Raw genomic sequence first — 13,403 nt, 5'->3', positions numbered from 1 at the left:
GAACAGAGCCAGGCCCCACCTCCGTCATGCACATCCCGTGGTGACTGCAGAGCGTGCTCAGAGACATGATGGAAGGTGGCACTTGTATATTTTTAGCTTCTGCTGCATTGCATTAAGAGCTGCAAACAAGGGGCACAGACAGCCAGCAAGCAGAACACAGCAGCCTGTCCTGTGCCTGCTGCTGGTGGGGATGGCAATGGCTGGAGAGGTTGGCTCACCAGCCTGCCAAAACCCTCCATGAAAGAAGCTGTCTGTTCTGCTCCCATCAGGCTCTGCAACCAGCTGTGCAGACAGACTGGGCCAGGGACAGCCAGTATGACCCTTTCAGGGAGGCAGAGCTGTGCCACAGTGCCCATCCCGGACTGCTGGTGCAGCAGAGCCTGGTCAGTGGCTTTGGTCAGCACTGGGGGTAACGTGTGTCAGGCAGCACCTGGGCATCAGTCTCTGCCTAAAGAGCATGGAAACCTTTGCTGACCTCTGCAGTCAGGGACCCTGTGGACACTCCATGTACAGAACAAATCTCTTTGGGGTTTGAGCCGTGCCCTAGACCCAAATGTGGAGCTTCTGTGGGGCTCTCCTGGCAGAATTTAGGGAAGCCTGGCCAAGCCTGCAGCAAGCAGGGCTTGATTGGTCGTGGCACTTGGATGCAAGGTGGCACATGGCTTGGTCAGTGCTGCTGGCTGTGGTTACACTGCCCAGCAAGTCTGTGTTGTGTGGATGTTGTCTGTGGTAGCCAGGGGAACTGAGTCTGCTCTTCATGATGACCACAAGAAGTGCTTGTCTGTGGCCCCCTTGCTGAGTGGAGCTGCCATTCAGGTCCTGAGGCTGTGGCAGAGCTTTGCTCTGCTGGGAACACTGTGCCCTTGGAGGGGAAAGTCTGCAGGATGAGCAGTGGGGTGAACATGGAGCTGTGTCCTTTCCTCTTCCCACAGCCAACTCCTGTGGGACTGCAGAGTTTGGGTATGGATCAGAAGTGATGCTGGCTGGTGAGGAGGCTTCAACACCCAGCAGTTCCGATGTAGCATCTGCTTCATCCCCATCACACGTCCAGGCAGTGCTGGCTTGTGACTTCTGCCATGTACGTCCAGGGGGGCTTCTGTCTGCTCCTGCCTCTCCCAGATACTGCGTGGCAAGTGCATAACCTGTGTAATCAGTGCCACCTTCATGGGGCAGATGTTGTTAGGCTCTCTGGCCATGGGGTGGGAACCCAGGAGCTTTGAAGTCAGTCTCACAGGCCATGGAAGGAACAGGGTTCTTGGATGTGACAATTCCCTCCTGTCTGGCCACGAGGTGTGCAATCTTCTGCCACATCGAGCCAAGCCTGACCTCTTCTGCTGCACTTCTCGCAGGTGCTTGGGCCCAGTTTTCTCTTGTCTTCACCCAAAGCTGCCTGCTGCTCTCCATTCTTACTTGCTTCTTGGGACTGTCATCCCATAACACCTTAGTGTCATCCTGGCCCCCTGTCCTAACTGCACTGTCCTTTCCCCAGTTCCCTTCCCATAATGTCATAGGTGTCATCCTGGTCCCCTATCCTAGCTGTTCCCTCCTTCTTCCCCTCCCCCCATTCTCTTTGCAGTTTCCCCTCTGCTCTTCCCTTTGCAGGGACATGGCACAGACAGGTGAGAGTGAGGGCTTCGTACCTGGCTCAGACCACTGGCAGTCCCACTGGCCTGAGCTGGTCCTTGCCCTCAGCAGATGTGGGGTAACACTGCTTAACTTCACTGCTCCTGAGCTCCGGCACATGTGCCAAGTAGTTTATAAACTGTCCCTTTCCATCCCTGCGAGCCCAGCTCTTCTGGGGGGCTCAGAGAGGGTCAGGGGTGCTGCGTGACCCTCATGGGCTGGGTGCCCCTCGCAGGCTCAGCAGTTTGGGAGCGAGGAGAGAGCCCTTTGAGAACTAAGGGGCAGGTACTGCTTTGCCTCCCACCTCACAGTGGTGTTTCCCCCCCAACTCCCAAATAAAAACTCAGGAGTCAAATTGAGACTATAAATGAAACAAACCAATTTTAAATTAAGGAAACACACCATTAAGGCCCACCCTGACCTTGGCTTTGCCCTAGAATGGAGTTGTGCCATTGTAAGAGCTCTCACTTGGCCTCCATGACTCTCTGGGGAGGTTTTAAACATTTTTGCCCTGACCTTCCCTTTGACAGTAGTTAGACACATGGGAGAAGTCTTCGTGCTGCAGCTGATGCTGAGGGACTGTATGAAATGTAATTTATAGAAGATTCCTCTGTGAATAAAAAAAACCTACAAACATTCCATAAAAGTGTATTCTCGAGACATAAAATCACTACAATCATCACCAAAAAAATGCCACTTGAGAGCCAGAGCAAAGGCAGGGTTCTAAGGACAGAAAGTGCTCTGGGGAAGTGGAGGCTGCTTGTGTTGGGTACCAGCCATTCAGAGAGGAGCATCACCTACCAAAACCTGAAAGTCATGACCTTTACTTCTCCCCTGCTCCAAAATACTCCAACGAAGATGCATGCTTAGGTTGGCATGTAAGGAAATGTGTAAAAGGAGGCAGTTGAATGGAAAACAATGTTTCTCTTTAGTTAAAAAAAGTTGCAGTAAGAAAAAGGAGTTACATAGTCTGTGAATTTACAAGTAAACCTGTAGCAAGACAGGACTACATATATTTTTAGGAACCACTAAGGACACGGAGTCTAATAACAAAATCTTTTCCCGGTTATCTCAGGACTCAAAAGCATTTAAGGGGAGTTACAGGGTAAATAAGAGGGCTTATGGAAATGGAGCATTGGCAGAACAGCTTGGTCAGGAAGGCTCCCTACTCAGAGCCATCCCTTGTTGCCAGAAGGCATCAAAGAGTTGCCCTTAAATTAAGGGGTTTGGTAGATATTTTTGAGCAGAGTCGTGTGAGCCATGTGCTTTGATGGTGTTTGCTCTGGATTTGTAAAGGAGCCTCCTGATTTTTGGGAATTACTAGTAAAGTTGGGGCTGTCACTTATCAGGGCCACATTATGGAAGGGAAGAGGGGAGGGAGTAAATGTGAAACTAGAGGCCAATAGGTTCACTGGGGTATGGAGTAAATAGTTAGGAACTACAATAAACAATTTATTTCTGAGATTACTACAGTGGTGAATAGTCAGCATGGCTTTTGCAAAGCAGAGTTAGTCCTTGCAGTCTGCCAGTGGTTTTAAAGATGGCTGGATCACAGGGCTGAAGTTGGGCTGGGCTGGTGCAGGGCTCTTGGGCTTCTAACCCGATGTTGAGGAAGTTTCTCACTGAATGCTCTTAAAGAAGTGAGGTGTTGTCCTGATAAAAGTTCCTTCTGTGAATTTGTGACTGGTTAAAGGCCAGAAAACAAGTACAGGGAAGATGTTGCTGCTTTCACAGTGCAGATTGGGGAAGAAAGGTGCTGACTGATTCCTGCAGGCATCCAAGATACTGAAATGGAAATGGAGGCTGAAGAGTTGAGAAAAGTCTCAAGATGTGCCCAGTAAAGCATGTGGGGGAGCCAACCGTGCACGTGTTGCCACTGGGGGCTGTCCCTGCTCCTGGAGGAGGCTGTAAAGTGCTGGCAGAGGGTTTGTCATCTGCCTAGAGGTTGTTCCAGAGGTGTGTTCAGTGATTCGTAAAGGGAGAAGGAACAGAGCAGAAACCCTCCTACTGCTCTGTGGTGCCTCGGATGCTGTGAGCTTCCTACTGTCTCCCCACAGCCCTTGGGGTTGGAAAAGGTGCAGAACAGGATAAGGCAGGTGTTGTGAGAGCTGGCCCAACCTGTCTGCATGAAAAGGGTGGCTTGTTACTTGTACCTTAGCTGGGCTAAGAGAGGTCTGCAGAGGCAGGACAGCAGAACCGAATTGTACAGAGTGGGTGACAAGGAGACCCTCTCATACCCTGAGAAGCAGAAGCCACTTAAGAGGGCCACAGGATTTAAAAAAAATAGTAGGTTTTTCCCATGTCTTCTGAGTTTGGAGTACTGAATGCCCGTGGGTATTTGATACCCAGGGTTCCAGGTAGATCTGTCATGGTGTGAGTACAGTCTGTTGCTGGAGCTCCTGAGACAGGGCACAGAGGTGCTGCCTGCCCTGCCCCACTCCTGCTTCTCAGGGTCAGAGCATGGGCCTGGAGCATCCCCAGCTGGTCCAGAGCAGCCCAGAGCAGCCCGCCTTGCCCACCTGCTGCAGCAAACATTCTAGGGGTGTGATTTGCCAGGTTTAGGCTCCTGCAACTGTTGCTCCTATGAAAGGAGGCTGAGTGTGGTACTATGTCACTATTGGCCATTGCTGCAGATACGGTGGCCGGTAGCCCAGTCACAGCCAGGGACAGCCTGATGGTCATGGAGATGTGTCTCAGGCCACTCAGCCCGAGGTTGCTGCTGCAGCAGAGCCTCCCTGCAGTGCTGTGCCCCATCAGCGTGGCACCAGCCCTTCAACCTCTCTCCCTTTGGAAGCAGGGGGTGTTCCCTTCGGCACAGGGGCAGCACCCGGGCACAGTGAGGTCCTGCCTGCCACAGAGGACCACCTGGGCTGCAAGCAGCGAGGCTGCTCCAGGGCCACGTGGAGGCACAGGGAAGGCTGGCACTGCTTTCTTAGGCTTTTCCTGTTGACGAGAAGCCAGGATAAACTGAAGCTCACCAAGGGGAAGTAGAAAAAGCCCATTCCCTGGCTCGTGGCAGTGAGCCAGGCTCTCACTGCAGACTATACTTGGCAGCTCAGTCCTATGTGGATGGCCAGAGCTTGCCACGGACTTTAAGAGCATGGCACGGAGCATTTTCCCCTCAAGACAAACCAGGAAGCCTTGGGAGCAGTAGGGTTTCTGGGCTGGCAGCACTTGCCTGTTGTTGGTGGGAAGCAGCCTGGTCTCCCTGTCTGTCTGTACGCCTGCTGCCCGTGCGAGCCCTGGCTGTGAGCCTGGTCCCACGGGCTGGCATTGGATGGCCTGTTCGTGGCACAGCCTGTGCCAGGGGCTTCTGGCTGCTCCAGCTGGAGGCAAGCGCTGCCGACTGGGACCAGCACTGCTTCTGAGACACAGCAGGCCTGATGTCCACAGGGATCCCAGGGCAAGGCACTGACACTGAACATTAGGAAAGCAGACTGCCAGCTCTTCAGAGAGATTGTCAGTGGGATCCCCTAGGAGACTGCTCTGGGGAACAAAGGAGAGGAACATGGCTGGCAGATCTTTAAGGAGGCCTGGGTCATGGCAACCCCCTGTATCAACCCACGCTGGGAGATGAACAGATGAAAAGCAGCCCTGCCAAGAAGGATTTAGGGGTGGTAGTGCATGAGAGGCTGGACATGCCCTGGCCATGTGCACTGGCACCCCAGAAACCAATGATGTCCTGGGCTGCATCAAAAGCAGAGTGAGGGAGGTGATTCTGCCCCTCCTTTGTGCTCTGGTGAGACCCCACCTGCAGTGCTGCCTCCAGCTCTGGGGTCCTCAGCATAAAAAAGACATGGAGGTGTTGGAGAAGTCCAGAGGAGGCCACCAAGTTGATTAGAGGGATGGAGCACCTCTCCTATGAGGAAAGGCTGAAAGAATTGGGTTTGTTCAGTCTGGAAAAAAGAAGGCTTTGGGGTGACATAATTGCAGCCTTCCAATACCTAAACATGGCTTACAAGAAAGATGAAGAGGGACTTTTTACAAGAGTGACAGGACAAGGGAGAATGGTTTCAAACTAAGAGAGAGTAGGTTTAGATTGGGTATTAGGAGGACATTCTTCTCTGTAAGAGTGGTGAGACACTGGAGTGGGTTTCCCAGAGAAGTTGTACCTGCCCCATCTCTGGGAGTATTCAGGTCCAGGTTGGGTTGGACTCTGGGCAGCATGGTCCAGTGAAGGGTATTCCTGTACATGGCAGGAGGTTGGAACTGGCTGATCTGTAAGGTCCCTTCCAACCCAGGCTGTTCTATGATTGTAAATTGTTCCAACTGATCCCCAGCTTGTGAGATCTGAGGAATGCAATGCTGAGACTGTTGCACAACCAGTGGGCTTGGAGGCAGCATCTCTAGTGCTGATTTTCCCCTGCCCAGAACAAATTCCTGTTAGTTGCTTGGGTGCCCTTTGGTGGGTGGTCCATGTGGTGGGATGGCTGCTCTCCCCCATCCCAGGCTGCCGACAGCAGCAGGGTCAGGGCAGGGCGCTGGAGGCAACTACAGGCAGGGCAGGGGTGCTGACTGATGCCTGCCAAGCCTACAGCCCCACTCACAGGGCCTTACCCCATTGCAGTCTGTTTCATTTAATGCTTTTATCTAGTCCAAATCAGAAATCCAAGTGTACAAAGTGCCCTGTGTGTAGACCACCCTGGATGGGCTCTGGCTATGTAAAGATTTACATTCTCTCCCACAGTCAGAGATAACTGAGGAACTGGATGGTGCTGGGGTTCTGCAAGGCCAGGGCATTGCTGCCAGAGGCACTGACACCTCATCACCAAGGAAGTGGCTTGTGAAGGAACCAGCAAAGCCTGGCCTGGGGCAGCCATGGGTGTGGAGTGTCTGGGCGAGCACTGCCCCTGTCCCACAGGCACAGTGCTGCCCAGTGCCTCCTGGCCCACTCACCAGCTGCCTCACAGCTTCCCTTTGAGGAGATGCTACCTCCAGGCTGGCAGGATGGACCCATGTCTTGTCTCATGGAACAGCCACCACAGGGCCAGCTTTCCATCCCTGGTCACACTGCTGTGCTTGGTCTGGTGCTGCTCTGCCAACTGCACAATGAGCCAGCCCAGCCGCTGCTTCCCTCTGGTCATGGCTGAGCGTGCATTCAAAGGAGGAGCTAATCAGGGTGTTGTGGGTGAGGAGTTTGCCATCTCCTGTGAGGGCCGTGGGTTTTGCTCTGCCACTGCGGGATCGGAGGAGCATCTAAAACCACTCATGCTGCCAGGACAGTGGGCAGAGACCTGCCTGGGCACCTGGCAGTGTTGGGCTCCCAGCAGTGCCACACAGAATCGGATCTGGCTGTGGGCTCAGCTGCTCTCCAGGAGCCCCTGGTCACAGGCAGGGAGGAGAGTGTGCAGTGGTGCCTCCTGTGGCAGGTGCTGGGAATGGGAACTGACTGGTTGAGCAGCTGAAGCTGAGCCTGACATGTTCCTCTCCCCATCCCTGATGCACACAATGCGATTCTGCTCGGTCCTTTGTGCATCCCTTGCTCTCTCCCTCTCTGGCAGCTGCTGTAAGGAATGTTTCTTGTTCCTGCTGTGAATTGTCACCCACAGCTCCCTTCCTCAGGCTGTCTCCTGCCAACCCCCTGGCCTGAGCTGCTCTCGAGGAGCCAAAGCCACTGCTCATGAGCCTGGGCCTTTGCCACAGGCACTGCTGCTGCTGCCTGAGCAGAGCTGGGCCCTTGAATGCTTGTCTGGCCATGCCTGCCATGGCCAAGCGTGCCAGGGAAGCAACTGAGTTCCTGTCAGTGTTCGGTGCAGGAAAACTTTCAGGAAATGAAGCTGCAGCAGGAAGAGCAGCTTTGCTCTCCTGGGCTGGAGGGAACCCCAGCACCCAGCAGTTCTTGGGAATGGTGCTGGTCGAACCCTCTTGCCCCAAGCTCTGCCCCATATGGAGCTGCCGCCCACTTCTTGGTGTTGCAGGCTGCAAGACATCCTTAATTTGCCCTCCTTGCCCAGCCAGGACAATCCCTGTATCTGGGCAACAGGCAGGAGGTGACCTGGGCATATGGATTGCTCTGGTCTCAGCAGAGTGGGATCTGGAGTGTTCTCTTGAAGGCAGGACAGTGTGTGGGGCACATACTGGGGGCAACTGCCTCCACTTGGGACCCGTGTGGACTGGTGTGGCGGCGAAAGGCCTCTGTCAGCCCCCCTTGGGCAGGGAAGGGGCTTCCTCCCCACTGAGCTGTGTCTGCTCATGGTGGCCCCCTGCCACAGAGAGGCTCTGCCATGTTGTGCTGGGTGATGGGAGCCTCCCGGGGCTGCGGTTCCACCCGGAGCACCTGCTGTTTCCAACTGTGGCATTTGCTTTACTCGCTGCTTTTCTGTTCTCTCTGCAGCCGCCGAGCTTAAAAGCACTGAGCCTCTCCCCAATGTCGTCTGTGTGGGAGTGCAAGACACAGGACACCTTTGCCAGCAGCGAGGAGCAGGGCGAGGTGCCTCACCAGGGGCCAGCAGCGAACACGGGCAGCCAGTGCCAGTGCCCCAAGGAGGAGCCCAATGGGGCTCCCCAGAAGCGGACGAGCACCCAGAATGGGGTGCAGGACACTGGGGGTGGAGGCACAGGGGTGAAGAAAAAACGGAAGAAAAAGGATCTGGGAGAGCAGGAAGGGAGTGATAAAGCAGCTGTGGAGGTGAAACCAAAGAGGAGGAGGGAGCCTAAAGAACCAAAAGAGCCTAAAAAGACGAAGGAGTCCAAGAAGCTGAAGGAGCCGAAGCAGAGGGAGGTGGCCAAGAAGCCCCGGAAACCTCGTGAACCCAAAGCCCCGAAGGAGCCTAAAGACAAGAAGAGTGGCACTGAGCCTGCTGCCCCCAGAGCAAGACCCAGGAAGAGCAGGTGGGTGGGAGTGTGGCCATGTCTCTGTGCCTGGTGTGGACAGGGCTGTGGGCTTTCAGGGTGTGCAGGCTGCTGGTGCTGAAGGCTGGGCGTGCGGTGAGGGGCCAGGGCAGGCTCTCTGGCCATGCACACACAGGGCAGGCTGGTGCCCTCTTGGCAATGAGGCCCTGCAAGACCCCAGATCTGTAAGAGAACCAAAGAATCTTGGCCTCTCCTTGGTCTGGCCTTTATGCCAAGTGTCCTGGGACAAAAAGAACCTTAGAGTGGTGTCCCAGCAGGACAACAAAGTGCTATGTGGTAGAGGGCCTGTCATAGCTGTTTCGGGGCTGGGACAGAGTGTGTATATATATGGCCAGACGTCGCGAACGCAGATTTGGGAAGGGCTCTCCCCACATGTGTATGCCCCTCCAGCCTGTGCAGTGGATGTTTTAGGTGAGGCTCAGCGTGCGCAGAACTGGCCCCACCGTTTAAGTCCTAAGGTCCATCTGCCACGGCCGAGTGAGCTTGGACAGTGACAGGGAAGTCCTCGGGATGGTCACAGCACCCGGTACTGACCGGGCTGACCGTGCTGAGCATCCAAGATCAGACGGGCTGGGATGTCAGGGAGGCATTGAACTGCCAGGGGACGGTCCCGACTGAGACTCAAACTCAGGTCCTCAGGATTCAGAGTCCAGAGTGCTCTCCTTTACACCACGGGACTGCCCAGAGACAGAGTGTTTGTGAGTGAGAAAAACCTGACCCTGACCTCTGTGCAAGTTGAGGGCCTCCAGGCGGCCAGGGACTGGCAGTGTGCCTGCCCTCAGCTCAGATTTGGGAGGATGGTGGAGCACATTCCATCCTGTCTCCGGCTCACCTGTCCTTCCTTGCAGCTGCAGAGCTGAGCTGGCAGCCAAGCCCAGCAGAGAGGGGAGGCTTGAGGGCTCCCTTGTGCTGCACAGCCCAACACCACCACCTCTGGGAATTCCTCATCTTTTTAATTAACAGGCTCATTGGCCAGTATCTCTGATTTCTTTTTAATTTGATATGTGTGCAGATAGCAGAGCAGGTCTCAACAGCCCCAATGTTACTTGGTTTACTGTTGTGGACTGGTGAGAGTATTTTTGGAGAGTCCTGTACAAAGCAGGCCTATCGATTGGAGCTGGACCCTCCTTGTGTGCTATAGATAATCCATAACCCCTCCTTGTGCACTGTAAAGAATCCATATTTGCACTGTAAATGCAATTAGTATAGGAGCCAGCTGGGAGTTTTTCAGCAAAATCTTTGTTAGAAAACATCAGTTTGTTAGATCTTGAGGACACTTCCCTGAAAATGGTCACCCGAATGGACTTCCCAGGGTCTGTGGGATCTGCCCACCTCCCTCCCACTATGGGTGCCCACAGGGCATGTGTGCAGGCTGAGGGCTGAGCCCTGGGCCTTCCACAGCCCTGCTTCTCCAGAGCTCACTGACAGCTGCATCCTGCAGAGGCCCCAGCTGCACAGCTGGCATCAGGGTGCCCTTCAGTGCCATTGGTGTGGGCTGCTGGTGGACAGGAGGAGGTGTGGGTAGCTTAGCAGGGTGAGAGCCAGGTTCCATGTCCCCAGTGGGTCGCTGAGCCATGCAGTGCTGTCACTTCTGGTCTTCCTTGAGCCTCGGGCTCTGCACGTTTGTTATCCTGGGCTGGTGAGCCAGAGGAGATGAGGGATGGATGGATCAAATGGCAAGTGCCTGGAGAGTGAAGAAAGGGCTCCTCCAGGCTTCAAAGAGACCTGCAGCAGGGAGATGGAGGCAGAGAGAGAAGTAGAGAGGCTGTAGGCAAGACAGGAAAGGATGAAGCCCATGTAAATGTGGCATTGTTCCCAAGGATGGTCCTGGGATGAGGGATGCAGCCAGCAGCTTCTCCTAATGATACCTCTGCTCCATGCAGGCTGTTCACAGAGGTCTGCCCCTGCAGTGGTAACTGTGGGACCAGACCAAAGCAGGGAAACCTGGGAAAGAGGAGACCATGGAGACTTGTGCTCCTGGAAGTATTCATGGCTCTCATAGGAACTTGTTGCCACTCTGACAGGTCCTTTGGCTGCCAGCAGTACCTTCACAGGGCACTGAGAATCACAGGGCAGCCCATGACCGTGTGACCCTGCTGGAGATGGGATCGTGGTGGGGTAACCCCAGCTACAGAGCTGGAAACCCTGGCCCTCCTACCTGGGCACAGCAGGGGCCAGGAGGAGGGGCTGAAGGACAATCGACTTGCTGTGCTTGACACCAGCAGAGCACTAGTGAAGAGGCCACTTCGTGCAAAACAGACCATTTAATGTAACTGTAACACACCATGCAGCCAGAAGAAACTGTGTGTGGGAATCTGAGAGTTCCACACAGCTCTGTGCATTCCAGATGCTGTGTGTCAGTGGAGTCTGAGCCTGTGGTGCCTCCTCCCACTCACCTCCACCTTCTGGGAAAACCTAGCACTAGTCCTGATGCCTGGGAAGTCCAGCCCATGGGTCCTCCTTGCAGCTTCCCCACCTCTGCAGCCTCTCTTGAAGCCTGTTCTCAGGCTTGCTTCAGCCTCTGGGTCAGCCACCAGCAAACAGCTGTGGCAGTGTCAGGTGGAAGCTCTGCAGGGAGCAGAGCAGTGTGTGCCCCTGTGCCTCCTGCTCAGGACAGAGCTGGGGAGGTGTCTGGGGGCCTCTGGCAGTGCATGGAGGGAGAGGAGAGCGGCAGGCAGGGTCAGTACTCTGTGCAGATGGAATGATTGCTGGGAGTCCTCTAAGTGGCAGATAATGGTAGCATAATTTCTTCTAAATTATTTCTAATCATAGTCAACGACTGGTTCATGAATGAAGCAGTTGTTAATTGTGACTTACAAATCAATTTCTTGGGAGTTATTGTCAGTGGAAGCAGTACTCACAGAGCATTTTCAGGGCCTCTAATTGAAGCTTGGATGTATGGCCAGGGCATTTTTGGCCTGAACAGCAGATTTTTACCCTTATTTTTTGCAGTCCCAGGCAAGCAATGATTTTTTTCATTAAATGGAGCTAAAACCTTGACACAGCTTTGAAACTAACCATTCTTCTGACACTGTGCAGGTCTGGGATGTGGAGGGGATGGGTGGCAGGGTTAGAAGTGAGGAAGTGGGTTTTGTTCAGCCCTAGGACAGGCACCAGTGCTTTGGAGTATTTCCCTTAACTGTGTTCCTTGCAGAGGATAAGGATGGACAGGCATGTTGGGAGCTGTTGTTTGTTACCCTGATGTGTCCTGGTCCGATTCCTTCACACAGGCAGGTTGTGCTGGGTGCCACAGGGGTGCAGGTGGCCCTTACCCTGTGCATGTGGCATGGGTCTGGGCTTGTCTCTGCATGTTGTTGAGGAGGGTGGTGGGGTTCATGGGAGGTTCACAGGAGCAGAGCCCAAATCCCCTCTGTGACCATCTGCCATGATGGGCCATTACAGCCATGGGAGTCACACTTGCATCCTTCTGTGTTCATGGCCATGACAGAGCTTACCTTCCTCCAGCTGAAGACACAGTGTCTGCTCAGCTGCTCTGTTGGGAGAGGACTCAGTGCTATGGCTCAGGAAGACAAATCATGAGCTGGAGTACCCTGTGCCTCAGCACTGGCGTAAAGATTTACTGGGGTCTGGCAGAGGTCTCTAGCATGCACAGGAGATGGCCAGCAGTGTGGCCAGTGCTCCTCAGACTGGGCTAGAAGGTTCGTCGCTTGGGTGCCTCTGGATCTGATGGACTTTATTTCTGACTTCTGTCAGGACAGGACATGTTTGGGAGTGCTGTGGTCGAGGCAGGCACCTTGCTGCCCTGGCCTGCTGGGGTTGGTGGTGGGGAGGGCCTCTTTGTGCCTGCACTGGACCCCATGAGCTGAACCCCAACTCCTAGAGCCCCTGTGGGACTGTTCCTCTGGCTGGTGGGAGCCCCCAGGCAGGGCACATGGATCCTTTCATCCCAGTGCTGGAACTGGATGGAGAAACACTTGGTAGTGATCAATGAGCATCACAAACTGGGAATCCCCAGTACTGGGTGCCTCTGGGGGATCCACTGGGAGCAGAGCCCTGTGTGGGTGCCTGCTGGCTCTTCCCTGGGACCTCTAGGACAAGGTCTAACTATCCGTCTGCCTTGGCAGCAAGGACACCCCAGTGGAGAAGAAGAAGAAAGGGAAGAGGAAAAATGAGATATCAGTGAACAGTTTGGATTTGGATCAGGATCTCCTGAGCCCATCCGTACAGAGCCCAGAGGAGTCTGCGGAGTCGGCTGATAGTCAGGTATGTCCAAAGCCCTCAACTGGCTGCAGGGGGAAATCCCAGCTGCCCCTGAGTGGGAGAAGAAGTGGGTCCCTGGGCATAGTGATAAGGGTTCAGCAATGTGGCTCCAGGGCCAGGTTCTACCCGCCTGAAGTGGCCATGGGTTCCCATCCCTCCACCTTGAGTGTCCCTCTCCACCATAACTGCAGGCAGCTCCCCTTTCCTGGCGCAGCACAAGGAGGCAGGTTGGCCCTGGAGTCTGGGAAGCTGCAGTGCTCTGCATCTCTGCAGGGCTCCTCTGCCTCACCTCTTGGGGGCTGATGGGGCTGTGTGGATCAGGATGTAGACCTTGGCACCAGAGTGGTGGGTTATCTGCAAGGAGTGCCACTTCTCCCCATCACCTCCATCCCGCTGGGGCAGGGGGTGGCCTGCACATCTAGCAACCCTGGGGCTTTCTCTCTGCCTCTCAAGCAAGGAGGAGATACGTGCTCTGCCCACATTCCCTGGCACTGCCTTTTTCATCCCATATACAGAAACGACGCTCAGGACGGCAGGTGAAGAGGAGGAAGTACAATGAGGACCTGGATTTCAAGGTTGTGGATGATGATGGCGAGACAATCGCTGTGCTGGGAGCTGGGCGAACCTCCGCGCTCTCTGCCTCTACTCTGGCGTGGCAGGCAGAGGTAGTGCTGGGTGTGGGATGGGGGGGGCGGGATCTGCCTCAT

At 54.7% G+C, this 13,403-nt stretch overlaps 1 protein-coding gene across 9 annotated transcripts in view; it reads left to right on the top strand.

Moving 5' to 3' along the window:
- The window catches only part of CHD6 (chromodomain helicase DNA binding protein 6), a 90,438-nt gene that overhangs the window by 34,907 nt on the left and 42,128 nt on the right, over positions 1-13,403 (top strand). For 8 of the 9 annotated variants that reach the window (XM_071573211.1, XM_071573210.1, XM_071573206.1 and 5 more), the window contains 3 exons: positions 7,958-8,454; positions 12,561-12,699; positions 13,212-13,361. In XM_071573211.1, coding sequence (XP_071429312.1) covers positions 7,991-8,454; positions 12,561-12,699; positions 13,212-13,361 — 753 coding nt within the window. In that variant the 5' untranslated portion in view covers positions 7,958-7,990. The remainder of the gene's footprint in view (positions 1-7,957; positions 8,455-12,560; positions 12,700-13,211; positions 13,362-13,403) is intronic. The other variant, XM_071573207.1, reaches the window with a different exon arrangement.

Source organism: Pithys albifrons, chromosome 18, assembly GCF_047495875.1.
Source record: "Pithys albifrons albifrons isolate INPA30051 chromosome 18, PitAlb_v1, whole genome shotgun sequence".
In the NCBI taxonomy this organism is placed as follows: domain Eukaryota; kingdom Metazoa; phylum Chordata; class Aves; order Passeriformes; family Thamnophilidae; genus Pithys; species Pithys albifrons.
The sequence above is the reverse complement of the archived record's forward strand: the minus strand, read 5'-3'. Positions and strand labels throughout refer to the sequence as shown.